The sequence below is a fragment of the Lineus longissimus genome, chromosome 15 (assembly GCF_910592395.1).
Source record: "Lineus longissimus chromosome 15, tnLinLong1.2, whole genome shotgun sequence".
Lineage (NCBI taxonomy): Eukaryota > Metazoa > Nemertea > Pilidiophora > Heteronemertea > Lineidae > Lineus > Lineus longissimus.
In genome coordinates, this window is record NC_088322.1 from 6558067 (window position 1) to 6575210 (window position 17144).

The following is a 17144-nucleotide window of genomic DNA, read 5'->3' on the forward strand; positions in this document are numbered from 1 at the left end:
CTCGTCCCCAGATCAGCCATATCTTAAACACATCCAGAGGTATTAAGGTAGCAGGAAGGGGTGGGCGTTTGTGGTTTCCGAGTATGAGGGGGTATAGGGGCGTCTGTTGACTGTGCTTTTAGAGAGACTAGGCATGTGCCAGTCTCTCTAAAAGCACAGTCAACAGACAACCATGCCGTCCCGAGCTTTGCGCGATATGGACTATTCTGGAAAAACTCAATGAGCAAGGTATTATGCTCATTAGCATAATCTATTATCGGCCCCTGCTCGAGTTAATCTTGCGCAGTGTTGCTTCTGCCCACATACATCGTGCTGGAAAACGTCTCGTACAAAGAAAGTCTGGCATGCGCCAGACTAATAAGTAAAAAACTTCTGGCTGCGCGAGACTAATGTGAAAAAATGACCATTGCAGAGACTCTGTGACGTAGGCATACATTTTTTACAATTAAAAATGCTCTCAAAAGACGATATGGAATGATTATCTATTAACATTTCCTGAACTATATACCTTCAAATTATCACTTTACATAAATAGGTCGGCGTCAGGTCGCGTGCTTTTCTTTCCTCGTGACAATATGCAGCACAATAGTTACAACCCCATAATCGCGCTATAAGTCCATAATGAGAACACGGTGACCCGTTATAAGTGTTTTGCTATTTTGCCGCTACGCGGCGCGTTTGGTCCTTGCGTCTAGATGTTACATCATAGAAGTGTATGACAGGATTGCAGGATTTTTCAAGTAAAGGCACTTTCCTTTTCTCCACATCGGGAGACAAGACTTCTGTGTCAAGTCACTGAATTGATGAGACAAATTCACATATTTGAAAGGCATCTAATCAAGGCAGCCCTTCATTGGACAACATCAGAAGCTGACCAGGATCATGAAAAAAACGGACACGGAGAGAAGTTTAAAAGAGAGATTTATTCATAATTGTACATGTATTCATAATACAGATTTGTTTTTATAATGCCGTTTTTATCAAAAATCCCCATTATTGGGAATAACCTGGATCTACCTGGTATTAGGGTAGCCTTGTCTGAAAACACTTTTAAAGCATAGCTTCAGTACAAAATTTAACTCATCCTTCCTCGTCAGTGATGCTTTATACATATAGATTTGATCATTGGTTTACAACATAAAGGCTTTAATTGAGCTAATATAGTTCAGCTGACAATACATGAACACAATTCGAGATACAATTCTACTTAGCAAAGTAACCTCAATCTATCTCAGTCAAATAAATAAACATTAATGTCCGATAGGAGATATTGGCAGATAACTCCATCCCATAGCACTACATGAAAACTCTTAGAATCATAAATTAAAGTAATATTTAAAACCAGATTTGCTAAACCTGATAACTCCCAGAATATCACCACTGTTGTCAGCTCTTCCATAGCATGTCCAAGAAATGAAAGTGGCTTTAGGTCTACATACAATACTCTACATTCAGAATGACTGGCATGATTAATGTTGTAACACACAAGTGTAGAATGACAAAAATGGAATGAATCAATGGGTGATATGAATAACGACTAGCAAATGCTTTTATCTAAATCTCCATGTACATTTACACTAGGCCTTCCTGTACAAAACCGGAGTAAAAGCTAAAAGCATTTGCTAGTCTTTATTCATATCACCCAATGTGTTGATGAATGTTGCTGAAACGCCTATCGCAGTACAGGATCTTTTATGGCTTTCGTAGCATCACAAGTAAACGAGACGGTGATGGCGTATCGCGTACCACTTTCTAGTTTTTCCACAAAATGGACATTCTCTGACCCAGATGTGAAGAAGGACAGGCGTCCCTGCCTTGGCTCAACCGTCCTGTTTGTATCTTTGTCTATGAAGACGAAGCGTCCTCCAGTGAAGTCCGTCCCATAATCCGCCAAGTAGAGCAGAGACGTGTAGTGAAACGAACCATATGTTTCCTATAGTAAGAAAAACAATAATGTGCATAAAGCACAAACTACATGTACATGACAACTACACAGTGACTGCGTGTGATCTAAGGCAAGTCTCGTTACCTAAGATGGCTTTGTTCTTTGAACATAGAAAAGAGATTCAACACCTTCCACACGGGTTCCTTTGAAAAAAAATTAGTATTGCATCAGCACGAATCTTTACCTTATCTACATGAGGATGCCAGTACTCATCATGCACAGTCTTCTTAGGCTTTGTGGTCATGCGAGAGAAAAATGTTGGCTTGGTTAGAAACAGCTCCCCTGGAGGGATTCCAAACTCTTGAGATATCGTTCGATGGATTTTATTCTTCACCGCCCTGGAAAGATGAAATGATAAGTCAAACAGGGGATGAGTTCAATCGACGAGGTTTGTAGATGAGAGCCTGCCCACTCTGAGCATACTTCTTTGCTGGTCAAGTCAATAAATCTTAGAAAGCTCGCTGTTAGCATGTTCAAGTCAAACTCTGAGACATTACTGGAAACAGCTATGACACAATCATACGTGTTTAACTACACAAATCTGACCTGTATAAATTGAAATCTTCTTGAGTAAACACTTTCTTATTCTCCATGACCCTGAACACATCAACAAACTTGTCACCTGCCGATAAAGCTCCTGAGTGCAGATCTAGGATGGATGCCTGGAACAAGAAGGACTCATGAAATGTTCTGAACTATAGATCCATGCACTTGATTGGGACCAACGTTTACGAAAACGTCGCGTCACGTCACGTTACACTGATGTAAAATGCATGGTGACGTGACGACGGCCAACACTACGTCATGTAAACGTTGTTCCCAACCAAGTGCATGAATCTATAGTTTAGAGGTAGTCAATTTAAGTCACACCATGAAATCTTCCCAGTCTCGTCCAGAGACAATGGACATTGAAATAAAGTGGCAGAATTGTACGATAGTTTCTTGCTCACTCAAATGGCAAGACAACACCTCAAAATCACCTGGAGGGTGAATATGATGACAGAGAAACTTACCCCACCATTGGATCCTCCCAAAGCTAACCCTCTCTTCGCTATACTGTAAGTGTAAAGGAAAGAAGTGTTAACACCACACTTGTAACACGTAAGTCGTACTTCCACCTATCAAATCCCTGTGTCTTTTGCGCTTACACCTATGAATTGCCGTGTCTAAATAGACCCGTGTGTCAAATCCCCGTGTCTATTAGCCCCATCAAGCTCGATGGGGCTAATCGGGGGCTAATTTAGACCCGTGTTCAACATGGGTTTTTTGATAGGTGGAATCTGAATAGCCCCGGCAATTGCAAGTTCTAAGACCCGGCGACAGATGGCGCAGTGTAGTTGCCTCGGTATTGCGCACGCGAAATTCCCCTCCAACAGGAAAGAAACACAGGAGAGCTCCTTACCTACAGCGCACCTGTCGCCGGGGCTATTAACCATTATCTAACACCACTGATAGGTGTAAGTAGTGCGCCCCGGGTTTTTTGACACACGGCGAAGACACGGGTCTTAAAAAAACAAGGGGTTTTATGATAGGTGGAACTACGACTAATGACTGTCATATGCGAGTTACTGAATTTGTTGTGGTAACCAATCATTGTCTTCATTCTTCAAGCACATTGGAAACACACGAAGGGTTGAGAACATGTACATCACCTGCTGATAACTTCCAGAAGCAAATGGAACTCTTTAATCTTTAGAATAGGTCAATATCATGTACTTACTCTTGAAGTTTTGCTGCTTCATCTTGTGTAATTACTGAATCCATCACAACTCTCCCACAGGACTTAGGAATGCATGCTAGAAAATAAAGTATAATGAAGTGTAAATGACTGTGTTAGACTTGGAGTACTTACTGAATTAATTCAAAGATTTTGAAAGCTCCCCTATTTCATTTTGTCAACTGGTGTACCAAGGTCTTCGAGAGTGACCATTTATCACCTACCTTCAAATCTGTCCTTTTCCTCTTCATAATCTTTTGAACACTCGATACTGATGTGTCTGCGATCAATAATTTCTCCTGAACTGGCAATGGTAGTGTTCTTACCAACCCCAGGGAGATAGAAACGGACGAACAGGAGTGAACCAACCACAAGGACAATGCGGATGATAATTCTCTTGTATAGTTTCTGTGACTGTGGTTCAATCAGATCTGATGGTTGGTCACTGTAAAGGAAGAATATACTGACGTTAGGGGCTTGCTATTCTCAAAGCAAACAATTACAAGGGCAGCATTGTGAAACAATTTCCTGGCATTGCCATGCCAATGGTGATATATCCTGAAGCGCTACTACCTATCATGTTAGCAAAAATGGTTGGGGCGATTATATTTTAAGACAATGTACAACAATCAGACCGATGGCGATGCCCACGTTGTGACATATGACGCCTAACGGGCCAGGGCGCCTGTGGTCGTGGAGAATTTTGCCCGACATTCTCTGGGAGGTAAGTCACAAGTGATCTTGTTGATGAAGCTCTGGATGCAGTGGATGTTGTTGACTATTTTGTCAGTTTTTGATGATGATGTCATTGTGATTGGGTTATGACTGTTGAACACCCACTTTCCCGGTTTTCCACTAGAGGCGCCACTGTCTAAGCTTGAAAAACATTACAAGTCGTTGTGGTGTAGTATGCACCGAGCAAATCTGTGAGTTTTATTTAGGCCTAGATAAAAAATATGTATTTTGGCATGAAGACTATGAATTGTATTCTTTATGCCAAAATACATCTTAAAACTTTTTTCATATAACTCACGGATGCTCGGTGCATACTACACCTGTTGGTCTTGTCTCACTTCGTGATTAAAAACAGTGGCGCCCCTACCGGGAAAACTAGACAAGTGGGTGTTCAAAAGTCATAACCTGGCGATTGATGATGAATTCATACTTTTCTTCCTCCTTTCCGGAATTTCTTTCAACTTTTTGTTTTTTTCCACGTATTCTCGTTGAACTCATTATTTTGATGGGCTATTTCGGAGGATAAGATCACACTTGAGAAATCACAAAACCCTAGATTAGTGGCAGTAACCAGAGTTCTGGAGATTGCAACACGTGCAAAAAGTGCAGATGTAAACTTCCGGATAAAATTATCATGCAGCCAATGTGGCAATTTATGAAAAATTCCAAATATAAATGATTTTCATATCATAAAATAATTACAGAAAAATACATATTATTTGTTTACCATCATAATACCTGAATAAATAAGAGTTTTTATATTTAATGAGGTTGTGACGTATGTAACATACATTAATGATCCCATGTGCTAATCTATATATAGACTCCAAGTGGGGTAGGTGTAAACTGTGGACGAAAGTGTGGACGAAACTGTGGCCAGCGGCCCTCTAAGTTTGGTGGGCTTGCATTTCTTTGTCTTTCAATATATTTAAAAGAAATTGCAGTATATTATGCATTATAATCTTTTTAATTGGTCAGCGAAAGCAAAAAAGAAAAAAAAATATTTACACCTACCTACACCAACCTACAGTTTACACCTACCCCTCCAGTGTATTTACGTTTTGAGGTCAAGGTCACAAGTGGTACGTTTATTAACCATTCACGAAATTGTCACCACATCATCTCAAAAAAATCCTATTTTTGCACAATATTTTGGCTTCAAGCGACAGCGAGGTTTGTAATTAGCTGCATTATTTTACGATGGAAATGTAGGAAGTGACGTTGACCTTCGATAAAATGTAAAGTAAGAGTGTTGGAGGGTTTGAAAAGCAGATGTAAAGACTAAGTCAAGTCACAGGTGACATCATCATGAGATGAGTGACTTGTAAACACTACAGTAGTAAACTGCATGCAGCTAGCTCCTCTGACATGTCTGAGACTGAGTCTGACTGTCCCGGACCATGCTGACCACTCTCTCTACTCTAACTCTGCTCTAGCTCTGTGCTCAGCAGCGCAAAGTCAATTGAGCTTGCTGAGCACAGTGGGTGTCACAGATCGGAGGTTTTGGGGATCTAGTACTCTGGTGTCTCAGATCGGAGGTATGGTGACGATTATGTATGGTGTCTCACATTGCACATTGGAGGTAGGGTGCTTGGTGTCTCAGATCAGAGGTTCGGGATCACATGGTCAGGATGGTGTCTCAGATCGGAGGTACTAGGTAGGGTGCTTGATTAATGTCTCAGATCGGAGGTTTTGGATCACCTGGTGTCGCAGGTTTTGGATCACAGTGACATGGCATGATCTTGGTGTCTCACACTTGGAGGATGAGGGGTGCTTGGTGTCTCAGATCGGAGGTTGAATCTGAATTCACCATGGTGAATTTAGCGTTCACCATGATCACCATGGTGAATTCATGCTCACCATCGTAACTATTTCACCGTCCCAATTCACCATGGTGAAGTGCTGAATTGTGGGATTTACCATGGTGAAATTGAGACATATCTTTTCTTCGCTAAGCAAGGCCTTAGGAGCAACACCCCTCCCCTGTCTTTCTGCTTGGATGCTGGTTTGGTTATCATCCCCTATTCTTCTTGTAGTATCTCATCTCCTTCGCTTGCTTCTGTCTCGTGTGTGTTGTTCGATTAGTCGCCAGTGACATTACTTTCAACAACGGCAACAACATGATGACCACAATAAAGTGTCCCCGTCTTCATTCTGGTCCTGGGATTCTGGTCTGTGCATAGGCGTAGACTTTGTTTATCATATGATGACAGAAATATATTCGAAATATCAGTCAATTGGTAATGAACATCAATTGCCACAGTCATTCTAATAAATTAACATTAGTTACCAGTTGCTTGAAAGAAATGCCTATGATCAGTGATAAAAATGAGCCGATAGGTGAATGAACGTTACCTGACAAGAAGAGTCAAAGACATCTTTTCGTATTTCTTCCGAAAGTGACAAGCATATATTTAAACCTAGAATTATTCCATTCCAGCTACAGCACGGGAAGAAGCATGGACCATATTCCAATCGATATTCATTACAATAAGTTACTTGGTAAGTCCAGTATTAAAGCTACTTTTTAATTGGTAAGTCCAGTCATTATAGTTACCGGGAAAGTCTAGTCATTATAGTTACTTGGTAAGTCCAGTCATTATAGTTACAGTAGAACCTCTCTATTAAGGACACCCTCGGGACTGACAAGTGCTGTCCTTGATAGAGAGGTGTCCTGATTAGAGAGGTCAAATTGAATGAAAACAACCAATTTGGGACCAAAAGTAGTGTCCTTAATTGAGAGGTTCGCCTTAATATAGAGGTGTCCGCTAAGGGAGGTTCCACTGTACTTGGTAATTCCAGTCATTATAGTTACTTGGTAATTCCAGTCATTATAGTTACTGGGTAAGTCCTGTCATTATATTTACTTGGTGGGTCCAGTCATTATAGTTACTTGGTAAGTCCAGTCATTATAGTTACTTGGTAAGTCCAGTCATTATAGTTACTTGGTAAGTCCAATCATTATAGTTACTTGGTAATTCCAGTCATTATAGTTAGTTGGTAATTCCAGTCATTATAGTTACTTGGTAAGTCCAGTCATTATAGTTACTGGGTAAGTCCTGTCATTATATTTACTTGGTGGGTCCAGTCATTATAGTTACTTGGTAAGTCTAGTCACTTTTATTCCCCAGCCAAAAAACTAGGGGCATTCTGTTGTAGCCCATGCATCGGTGTCATCGAAGTCGATGTCATATGCATCAGTGTCAGTGTCGATGCCCAATAACATTCCACTTTCCGTCAGTCATTTATTGTGACTATATAATGTCAAAGTCATTTTCACAGGCATAACATTCCTTCATAGGATCATTGATGGGATGAATCTATGATGATTATAACAAGTCGTGTTTTAAATTCGGATCCCATCATAGATTCTATGATGGCCCATGGTAGATCCCATCATCGATCCAGTGACATTGGGTCGCATATAGACGTGGACGTCATATGTCAGCGGCTAGTCTTGTTAGGAGGGATAAAGATTATAAAGATTAAGCAACCTTCACCATCCTGTTTCAGATTGGTTAATCAATCGTCGTCACTGCAACCAGCAATGGCAGGTGAGCGCACTCGTCATCCGGGAGAAAATCAATAACGCCATCCAGGACATGCCTCCCGTGGAGGAGATAACAACACTGCTGCAGGGAACGTGTAAGTCTTGGACTTTCTCAGATTTGTCCATTATATTTCCTTCTGCTACCGAATTGCTCTTAAATAGTGAGTAGAGCTGCACTTCTCTTCAAAACTGTGGGAATTTAAAACAACCCACAAACTTCTGAGTGGATATCAGGTTGCATGTAGCTACTGTGGGGCCCATTTATAATTGGCTGGCAGTTCTCGCCCCAAAATACGTCTACGGAGGCCGCCATTTACACCTTGTGACAACACAAGATTACACATCATAATCATCTCTGATGTGGTGAGGTGTGTCACATCCTCCCCTGGACTCAAGTCTGGAATCGGCCCTTACATAACAACATCCAGCCACACGGCTGCTGGGAACAGCAAACAGGCAATTTTTGTCACTGCAATCTGCCACACAGCCATGACAACATGATGATCAAGTCACACCCGAAGAAATCATCTTTGAGACCAAAACATCTGAGACTGAGAGCCGTGGGATTAGAAAAAGAGCAAACTTAACTGAAAATTCAACTGATGTTTATTTCAGATATCAACTACTTTCATTGTCTCAGAATCGTTGAGCTGCTCAAGGAGACAGAAGCAGGAAGTAAAAACATTTTTGGGCGATATTCATCGCAGCGCATGAAGGTGGGTAATGTTTGTGATGTTCAATGAGTAGTATAACAAAGCGCCTTGCAGGCAAGTGATTTCGTCATCGCGACCACTAATCATGAACACATGATATATGACAAAAAACTCATTTGCTGTGGTTATCACAACCTGCGACAAGAATTGATAACCGCTGGGACCTGCGACGACATCAAACCCAGGAATTACTGGTTGTACCTGCAGAGCGCGTTCTGTTTATTGTTCATTGCAGCGATAACTGTTGCAGGTCACAGTGATAAAAATTGCCTGTTTGCACCGTGCTTTGGCCAACATTTAGCACATTCCGTTCCTTTGAGCAAAAGTGATTGACCCTGGAACAGTCCTGGCGAACATTCACCTCTCGCTGTAGAAAAGTATTGGTGCCAGCAGCTGCCTTCCATTCTCCATCAATTGTCTCAGCGTCTTTTGGCTGGGCTCTCCCAGTTCCATCTTGGTTGTGAAGTGTCTTGTCGATGCCTCTCTCATGGATGGCTCTGGGTGTCCTGATTACAGATGTCAAATTGTTTGTACAGTATGCGTATTCCATGTACAGTAGGACCTCTCTATTGAGACACCTTTGGCCCTGAGAGTTGCTGACCTTTCAAAGTGAGGAGTACTGTTACCGAAGTCAAAATGATAATGATCAATTTGGATTGAAATCAGCATCCTTAAGATAGTGGCGTCTTTTGAATCGTGATCTGTGATGCGTCTTGTACTGTAAATCCAGAAATATTCACAGCAATTGTTTTGCACTTTTCTGAAATTCACATTTTTCATACTTTTAATCTACCATTTCGACAACCGAGTGGTAACAGTACTTTCACAATCAGATTTTCTTTTTCACGGCGGAATAGTTTCAATATCATCTTTAAAAGCGAAAAATAAAAAGCAAACAGTTATTTATGGAATTGCAGTGCATATACTTGCATGTCTGGTGAAAAATTTTCAAAGTAATTTCCACGGTGAAGTTAGTGTGTTCTTGTTTCAGGATTGGTGTGAGATTATCAAACTATATGAAAAGGATGGCGTTTATTTAGGTGAGTCGGTTGTGAAATAAAGTTGATGATTGGAAAGGGAATTTATACCAATCAAATTCACCCTTCCGGTATAATTGGGCTTAAGGGTTGACCATATGCACCACCGTTTTGGCAAGGGTGAGAGTCTTTGGTGTCCAGAGAACAGACGTCCACCCGTGAAATTGACTTTCATTCATTTTGAAAGAGTTCTAGTTGTTTTAGGATTTCAAGTTCTAGCTAAAATGGAGGGGCCTATGGTCATCCCTCAGCACATGCCACAGCGGTTAGGTGCCAATTGGTTTTATTATCCAAGTGACACCGTCTTCAACAGGAGGTTGAGGCCACCCAAGCTACTCATGTTTCCAATTTGATGTGATCTTTTGCTTGCCCTGGCATAGATATCAGATACAGGGCACCTCGGTTTTGCATCTCATTTAAAGGACTGTGATGAGCCAGGAATTTTAGTTTCTTGAAATACAATCCTGGGTTCTCATCAGGATCGAAGGAGGGCCCAAGTGAATGGTAGCCAGCAATGATGACCTTCAGGCTATGAGGCTCCTTGACTTTACGAGGAAGAGGGCTTTCAGTGCTCTTTAAAAATGTTTTTTCAGCTGAAGTCGCGCAGATGTTGATGAGGAACGTTAATTATGAGGTGCCTGCACTGAAGAAACAGATCGCAAAATGTAAACAGGTTCAGAAGGATACGGTGAGGAAGGAGTCTGAGTACAGGAGTGGGGAGGCCGAGTATCTGGAGAAATATAATGCAGCGTGTCGACAGATGGACATTAAGGTAAGATACCATGAGGAAGGAGTCTGAGTACAGGAGTGGGGAGGCCGAGTATCTCGAGAAATATAATGCAGCGTGTCGACAGATGGATATTAAGGTAAGATACCATGAGGAAGGAGTCTGAGTACAGGAGTGGGGAGGCCGAGTATCTGGAGAAATATAATGCAGCGTGTCGACAGATGGACATTAAGGTAAGATACCATGAGGAAGGAGTCTGAGTACAGGAGTGGGGAGGCCGAGTATCTCGAGAAATGTAATGCAGCGTGTCGACAGATGGATATTAAGGTAAGATACCATGAGGAAGGAGTCTGAGTACAGGAGTGGGGAGGCCGAGTATCTGGAGAAATATAATGCAGCGTGTCGACAGATGGACATTAAGGTAAGATACCATGAGGAAGGAGTCTGAGTACAGGAGCGGGGAGGCCGAGTATCTGGAGAAATATAATGCAGCGTGTTGACAGATGGACATTAAGGTAAGATACCATGAGGAAGGAGTCTGAGTACAGGAGCGGGGAGGCCGAGTATCTGGAGAAATATAATGCAGCGTGTCGACAGATGGACATTAAGGTAAGATACCATGAGGAAGGAGTCCGAGTACAGGAGCGGGGAGGCCGAGTATCTGGAGAAATATAATGCGGCGTGTCGACAGATGGACATTAAGGTAAGATACCATGAGGAAGGAGTCTGAGTACAGGAGTTAGATACATTAAGGTATAAGATACCATGAGCATTGCCATCCGAGTGGTTAATCTCAGTGACAAATTTTCTGCAAATTATCATTTGGTAAGAGTTTTTCTCTCAGGGACAATAGCTAGCAATAGTGTTAAATCAAGAAATATTGCCCCAGAAGTGAAAGTAGGGCTGATTTTGTGTTTCTCATTTTTCAGGGAAATAAGGTAAAATCAGAGCTGTTATCGTTAGTGAAACATCTTCCTGCCGAGTTCGATAAAATAACGACAGCTACCAGGGACCTCAAGGAACCAGTCAACTTGTATGAAATGTTCATCGAGTTCACGTTAAAAAAGTGAGTACTGTTTGACTGCTAACCTATAACCACTGGGAACAAACCGTTAACGTTATAGATTCGCTGCTTCTATATCAACTAAAACAAGCTCTTCTAAATTATTTTCCCAATTCGAATGTAGCGTTTCTTGATCATCAAAACCTTGCTGCGGAGAGGACAGTGAAAGTAGTGAGGTGAGGTGGTGCGTGTATAGTACCCCCAGGTATATGGCACGGCTTAACCCGCCGGCCATGAGGGAATTCCTTTATGGCCCAGTGGTTGGCGCGTTGGTCCCAGAGTGGAAGTTAAGCAACGTTGAGCGCGGTCAACCTTTGGATCGGTGACCGGCGCGTATAATACATCTGGCGACCTTCCCACGCGATGCGAGCTCTGGATTTGTAGTTCGGTACTGAGACGCAAGAAGCGCTAAGTAGGATCGAGTACGATCCATCTCTGTCCGAAGGGGGGAATGATGTATAGTACCCCCAGGTATATGGCACAGCTTAACCCGCCGGCCATGAGGGAATTCCTTTATGGCCCAGTGGTTGGCGCGTTGGTCCCAGAGTGGAAGTTAAGCAACGTTGAGCGCGGTCAACCTTTTGATCGGTGACCGGCGCGTATAATACAGTGCTACCCTTGAATATTATGTCTGCCTTAGAAGAAGAGCAAACACAACCTATGAATCCCTCCTCTATCAACTAACACAAGCCTTTAACATTGTTTTTCCAGTTCTGATGCAGCATCAAGTCGCACCCCGCTCATCAGATACCTCCAGCAGAAGGGTAACACCTCCATCTATGAATACCGCACGGGTGAGAAGCCGACCGTGATCGACCTAGCTGAGTATGCGGTCAGTGTGGAGGAGGAGGAGAGAGATGACACGGAGGAAGCTGGTGAGGTAAGGGTTAAAGTGGCGATAAGAAACACATTATCGCTATCGGTAACATCTCAATAACGAAGAGCAATTTTTCTAGATGGCTCTTTAGGATAGAACTTAGAAGTGTAAAATAAAGGGAAATGAAAAAATACAGGACACGGGAAGGGTTGTTTTCTTTAAGACCAAAAGAGTGCACTTCTAGCTAATTTACTCAACTTTAAAGAGGACTCTAGGCTAGGCAGGAGCTGCGGATGAAATTGGTGGTCTTCGTGTGTGGGGTAATGACCAATTAGCAGACTCGGTCATGATTGATTCCTCGTACAAGCACAACAGTTCTGATGTCATGAGAGATAGGAGAGACCCCTATTGGCAACATTGTGTTACTTAACCCGACCCACCTGGCTCCTGCCTGTAGTCTCCCTTTAACATATTTTAAAAAGAGAGTCAGATATTCGGTATCATTTTTGAATGTAAATAAGTTCCACGGTTGTCTCTGAAATAGTCTTGGGACACTCGGTCGCTGCATCAACAGAATGATACTCCACTTGGTTTTAAGTTTTCACAAAACACAATCGAGTCACCACAAGGCCTAGCCTTCTTTTTCATGGTGGGAGCTGTCATAATTTATATCTTACATATTTTCCTTTTTTTAGATTGACTGGGGCGCCATAGACACAGCTGGTACCGACGAAGGCATTATCGACTTTGGGGCCGGAGATGTTGCTGATATAGACTTTGGCGATAGCATCACGGCTGCTGAAGATATCGACTGGGGCGACATTGATACAAACGTGGAGATTGAAGTCGAGGAGGGCGGCGTCTCCAAGGAAACGATCGAACAGGAAGTGATGTCAGAAGAAACAGGCGTGGCTAGAGGCGTGGATGCGTTGACCGTTTTAGACAATGTTGAGACCAGAAATAAGTTCTTGGATGAATTATTCGAGGTAGGATTTTAATAACTTCGATGACAAGTTCATGTTAGTTGGCAGAAATGGACGACCTAGTTTAATGGGATATGTAGACCAAATTTCTATTTGCTGCAGTCAGCCCCCAGTCAACTCCAGGTGGACCTTGTATGACTATGATTAATCTCTTTGATTCCAGTTGGACGCATTCTTCAGCCAGCGTGTAGAGGAGATGACCATGGAGGCTGACGTGATCTCCAGCACACAGCTGCAGTCAGCCCCTAATGAACTCCAAGTGGACGTATGTCAGATTGAGAAGCTCCATGCCCGGGTCACTGACATCATAAAGAGGTTTGATGAAGTCAAACTCCAGCATATGTTGTCTATTAGAAGTTCACCCAGGTGGGGAATTTTCTTCTTTCGTGTGCTTTGAAAATGTCCCAGCAAAAGGCCTAGCTCAGCACAATGACCAGTGTTGTAAATGAAAGGCAGAGAAATCTTCTTTGCCAGCAAATGGTTGCCTTGTTTCAAAGATAGAGAGTCTGTGGTGTTTGGGCTTGTGAAACTTTGTCACTGTATGACTTTCACTTGAGACTGGTCAAATTGTTCTGCGATATTGATGATCTGCATTTCGAAACTTCTGAGGACTCTTCTATTGATGATAATGCCCAGGAAGCCCCTAGAGCTCCTGTACATTACCCTGTTGTAAGGCTAGTTGGTGGTTATAGGAAACATAAGCTTGAGCTCACACAAGGAGGTTACAGACAACAGAAACGTTGTCGTTTGTGTTATGTTGGCGGTATTCGTAAAGATACGAGATATCACTGTTCTGACTGTCATGCCCCCTTTATAAGGACAGGTACTTTGGGAAATATCACCCCAAGCAATGAAAGAGGAGATCAAGAACTACAACTACACCCAGTTTCATGTAATTCCATTTATCATAACTTTATTTTTTATTCAGTTGAAAAGTGCTGATTTTAGTGAAAACCTTGGCCCCATAGGGGATAGATGAGAAAAAGGGCCTGGCAGAGAAGGTGTTAAACAAGTTTCAAACTCCTAGACCATTTACCAATTTCCATTTCTTGCAGGTTTGTTGATCGCTTATCTGAAAACCTGTCCCAGCTTGTAGCACAGTCCAAGAAATTTGCCGCCATGCAGCGGATATCGGTGTCGAAGCGAGACAATGCGCTGGAGGAGCAGAGAGCTCTGGAGCCCAAGCTGGATATCATCAGGAAGAAGACGCTCGGCTTGAAGAAACAGGTATGATACTCAACTGGGACAGGCCAGTTCTTAAAGACACTCAGCTTGAAGAAACAGGTACGATACTCAACTGGGACAGGCCAGTTCTTAAAGACACTCAGCTTGAAGAAACAGGTACGATACTCAACTGGGACAGGCCAGTTCTCAAAGACACTCAGCTTGAAGAAACAGGTAAGATACTCAACTGGGACAGGCCAGTTCTTAAAGACACTCAGCTTGAAGAAACAGGTAAGATACTCAACTGGGACAGGCCAGTTCTTAAAGACACTCAGCTTGAAGAAACAGGTACGATACTCAACTGGGACAGGCCAGTTCTTGAAGACACTCAGCTTGAAGAAACAGGTACGATACTCAACTGGGACAGGCCAGTTCTTGAAGACACTCAACTTGAAGAAACAGGTACGATACTCAACTGGGACAGGCCAGTTCTTAAAGACACTCAGCTTGAAGAAACAGGTAAGATACTCAACTGGGACAGGCCAGTTCTTAAAGACACTCAGCTTGAAGAAACAGGTATGATACTCAACTGGGACAGGCCAGTTCTTAAAGACACTCAGCTTGAAGAAACTGGTGCGATACTCAACTGGGACAGGCCAGTTCTTAAAGACACTCAGCTTGAAGAAACAGGTACGATACTCAACTGGGACAGGCCAGTTCTTAAAGACACTCAGCTTGAAGAAACAGGTAAGATACTCAACTGGGACAGGCCAGTTCTTAAAGACACTCAGCTTGAAGAAACAGGTACGATACTCAACTGGGACAGGCCAGTTCTCAAAGACACTCAGCTTGAAGAAACAGGTAAGATACTCAACTGGGACAGGCCAGTTCTTAAAGACACTCAGCTTGAAGAAACAGGTAAGATACTCAACTGGGACAGGCCAGTTCTTAAAGACACTCAGCTTGAAGAAACAGGTACGATACTCAACTGGGACAGGCCAGTTCTTGAAGACACTCAGCTTGAAGAAACAGGTACGATACTCAACTGGGACAGGCCAGTTCTTGAAGACACTCAACTTGAAGAAACAGGTACGATACTCAACTGGGACAGGCCAGTTCTTAAAGACACTCAGCTTGAAGAAACAGGTAAGATACTCAACTGGGACAGGCCAGTTCTTAAAGACACTCAGCTTGAAGAAACAGGTATGATACTCAACTGGGACAGGCCAGTTCTTAAAGACACTCAGCTTGAAGAAACTGGTGCGATACTCAACTGGGACAGGCCAGTTCTTAAAGACACTCAGCTTGAAGAAACAGGTACGATACTCAACTGGGACAGGCCAGTTCTTAAAGACACTCAGCTTGAAGAAACAGGTAAGATACTCAACTGGGACAGGCCAGTTCTTAAAGACACTCAGCTTGAAGAAACAGTCACGATACTCGTATGGTTACGTTCTTGTTCTTAAATCTGTCCATCTCCTTTCCAGATTGAATCTGAGATCTCCAAAAAGTACATGGAGCGCCCTGTCAATATCATGGGGGAGATAAACACCATGTGATGAGCTGTGAGGACAATATCGTGGACCGAGACTCGTGTCGTCTGTCATCGGGAACATTTCAATGATGAAATGATAGGACTTGTGCTTTATGGGAAAAAAGTGGCCGAGCAGGACAATCCATGTACATGTATCTTGTTCTCCATAGATCTGTCAGTCACAATCCGAAATAACGTTTAAAGCTGCATAGTTATCTTATCATTATCGTCAAATTATCATTGTTCTCGTGTCTACATCTAAACCTCCCTATTCACTGTTATTCACATTTGGAACATCAAGAGGTCATCAGCATCTTTTGCCAGGTGCAGGCTTTTCGCCAGCGTTCACCAAAATTGATGTGACGAGGCAGGAGGTATGTCTGGGAGATCGTTACAAGGGAGACCGAGGGCATAACCAAGGAATCGGGGGTGGTAAATTTGGTTTCATGACTTTGGACATGCAAAAATTACCCACCAAGTTCTCTAGGACAAGGTCACAACCTGCAATAATGGGTGATATGAATAAAGACTAGCAAATGCTTTATCTAAAACTCCATGTACATTTACACTAGGCCTTTCTGTACAAAATTGAAGTAAAAGCATTTGCTAGTCTTTATTCATGTCACCCAATAAGCTGCAGTAGGAGTACTCTCCAGGTTGTGACATTGTCCTGAGCAAATTTGGCGTCTGGTGCAGCTTTGTCTCGTGGCGTGGGTCAGTACCATAGACCACTCAATTGGTCACGTGACTATCGATGAAAATTAATAGATTGGACAAAGTCACAACCAGCAATTCGTTTTGAGTGTTGTCACAAGTTGTGACTTTGTCCCAAGCGATTGAGGAGAGAGTGAGGACTTCAAGTCATGGCTTTTAAGTAGGTTGTGACATTATCCCATAGAGCAAAAGAGGAATATATAGGGCTAGATGAATAGATCTGGTCTGATGCACTTCACTGACAATTTCAAAATGGTAAGTATGAAACTAAGTCCATTTGACAGCCCTTTGGAACATTCCAAATGCCATGAATGCACTAATAATATTGTATTCCATTGACAGAAAATAATTTCCACACTCCACTCTGAGAAGTACTATACAGTAACTGCAAGTGGGCCACTGAAGATTGTTCTTTTAGTAGGCCTATATTGTGTGCAGACTCATC

The 17144-nt window shown here is 42.5% G+C and overlaps 2 protein-coding genes across 2 annotated transcripts; one reads left to right on the forward strand and one right to left on the reverse strand.

The window, feature by feature from the left end:
• Window positions 1–933: 933 nt before the first annotated feature.
• Window positions 934–4998, reverse strand: LOC135499629 (2-oxoglutarate and iron-dependent oxygenase domain-containing protein 3-like). The gene is made up of 7 exons (XM_064790507.1): window positions 4828–4998; window positions 3887–4107; window positions 3666–3741; window positions 2959–3001; window positions 2492–2607; window positions 2130–2283; window positions 934–1933 (listed from the first exon to the last, which is right to left on the reverse strand). The coding sequence occupies exons 1-7, from the start codon at window positions 4893–4895 to the stop codon at window positions 1673–1675; spliced, it is 939 nt and encodes a 312-aa protein (XP_064646577.1). The 5' UTR covers window positions 4896–4998; the 3' UTR covers window positions 934–1672.
• Window positions 4999–5760: 762 nt separating this feature from the next.
• LOC135499816 (CDK5 regulatory subunit-associated protein 3-like) lies at window positions 5761–16192 on the forward strand. Its single transcript, XM_064790775.1, has 12 exons — window positions 5761–6054; window positions 6838–6899; window positions 7911–8042; window positions 8563–8663; window positions 9652–9700; window positions 10291–10469; window positions 11354–11490; window positions 12199–12367; window positions 13000–13290; window positions 13451–13653; window positions 14343–14514; window positions 15939–16192. Exons 1-12 carry the CDS (start codon window positions 6020–6022, stop codon window positions 16008–16010), a joined length of 1602 nt encoding a protein of 533 aa, XP_064646845.1. The 5' UTR covers window positions 5761–6019; the 3' UTR covers window positions 16011–16192.
• The last annotated feature ends 952 nt before the right edge of the window (window positions 16193–17144 follow it).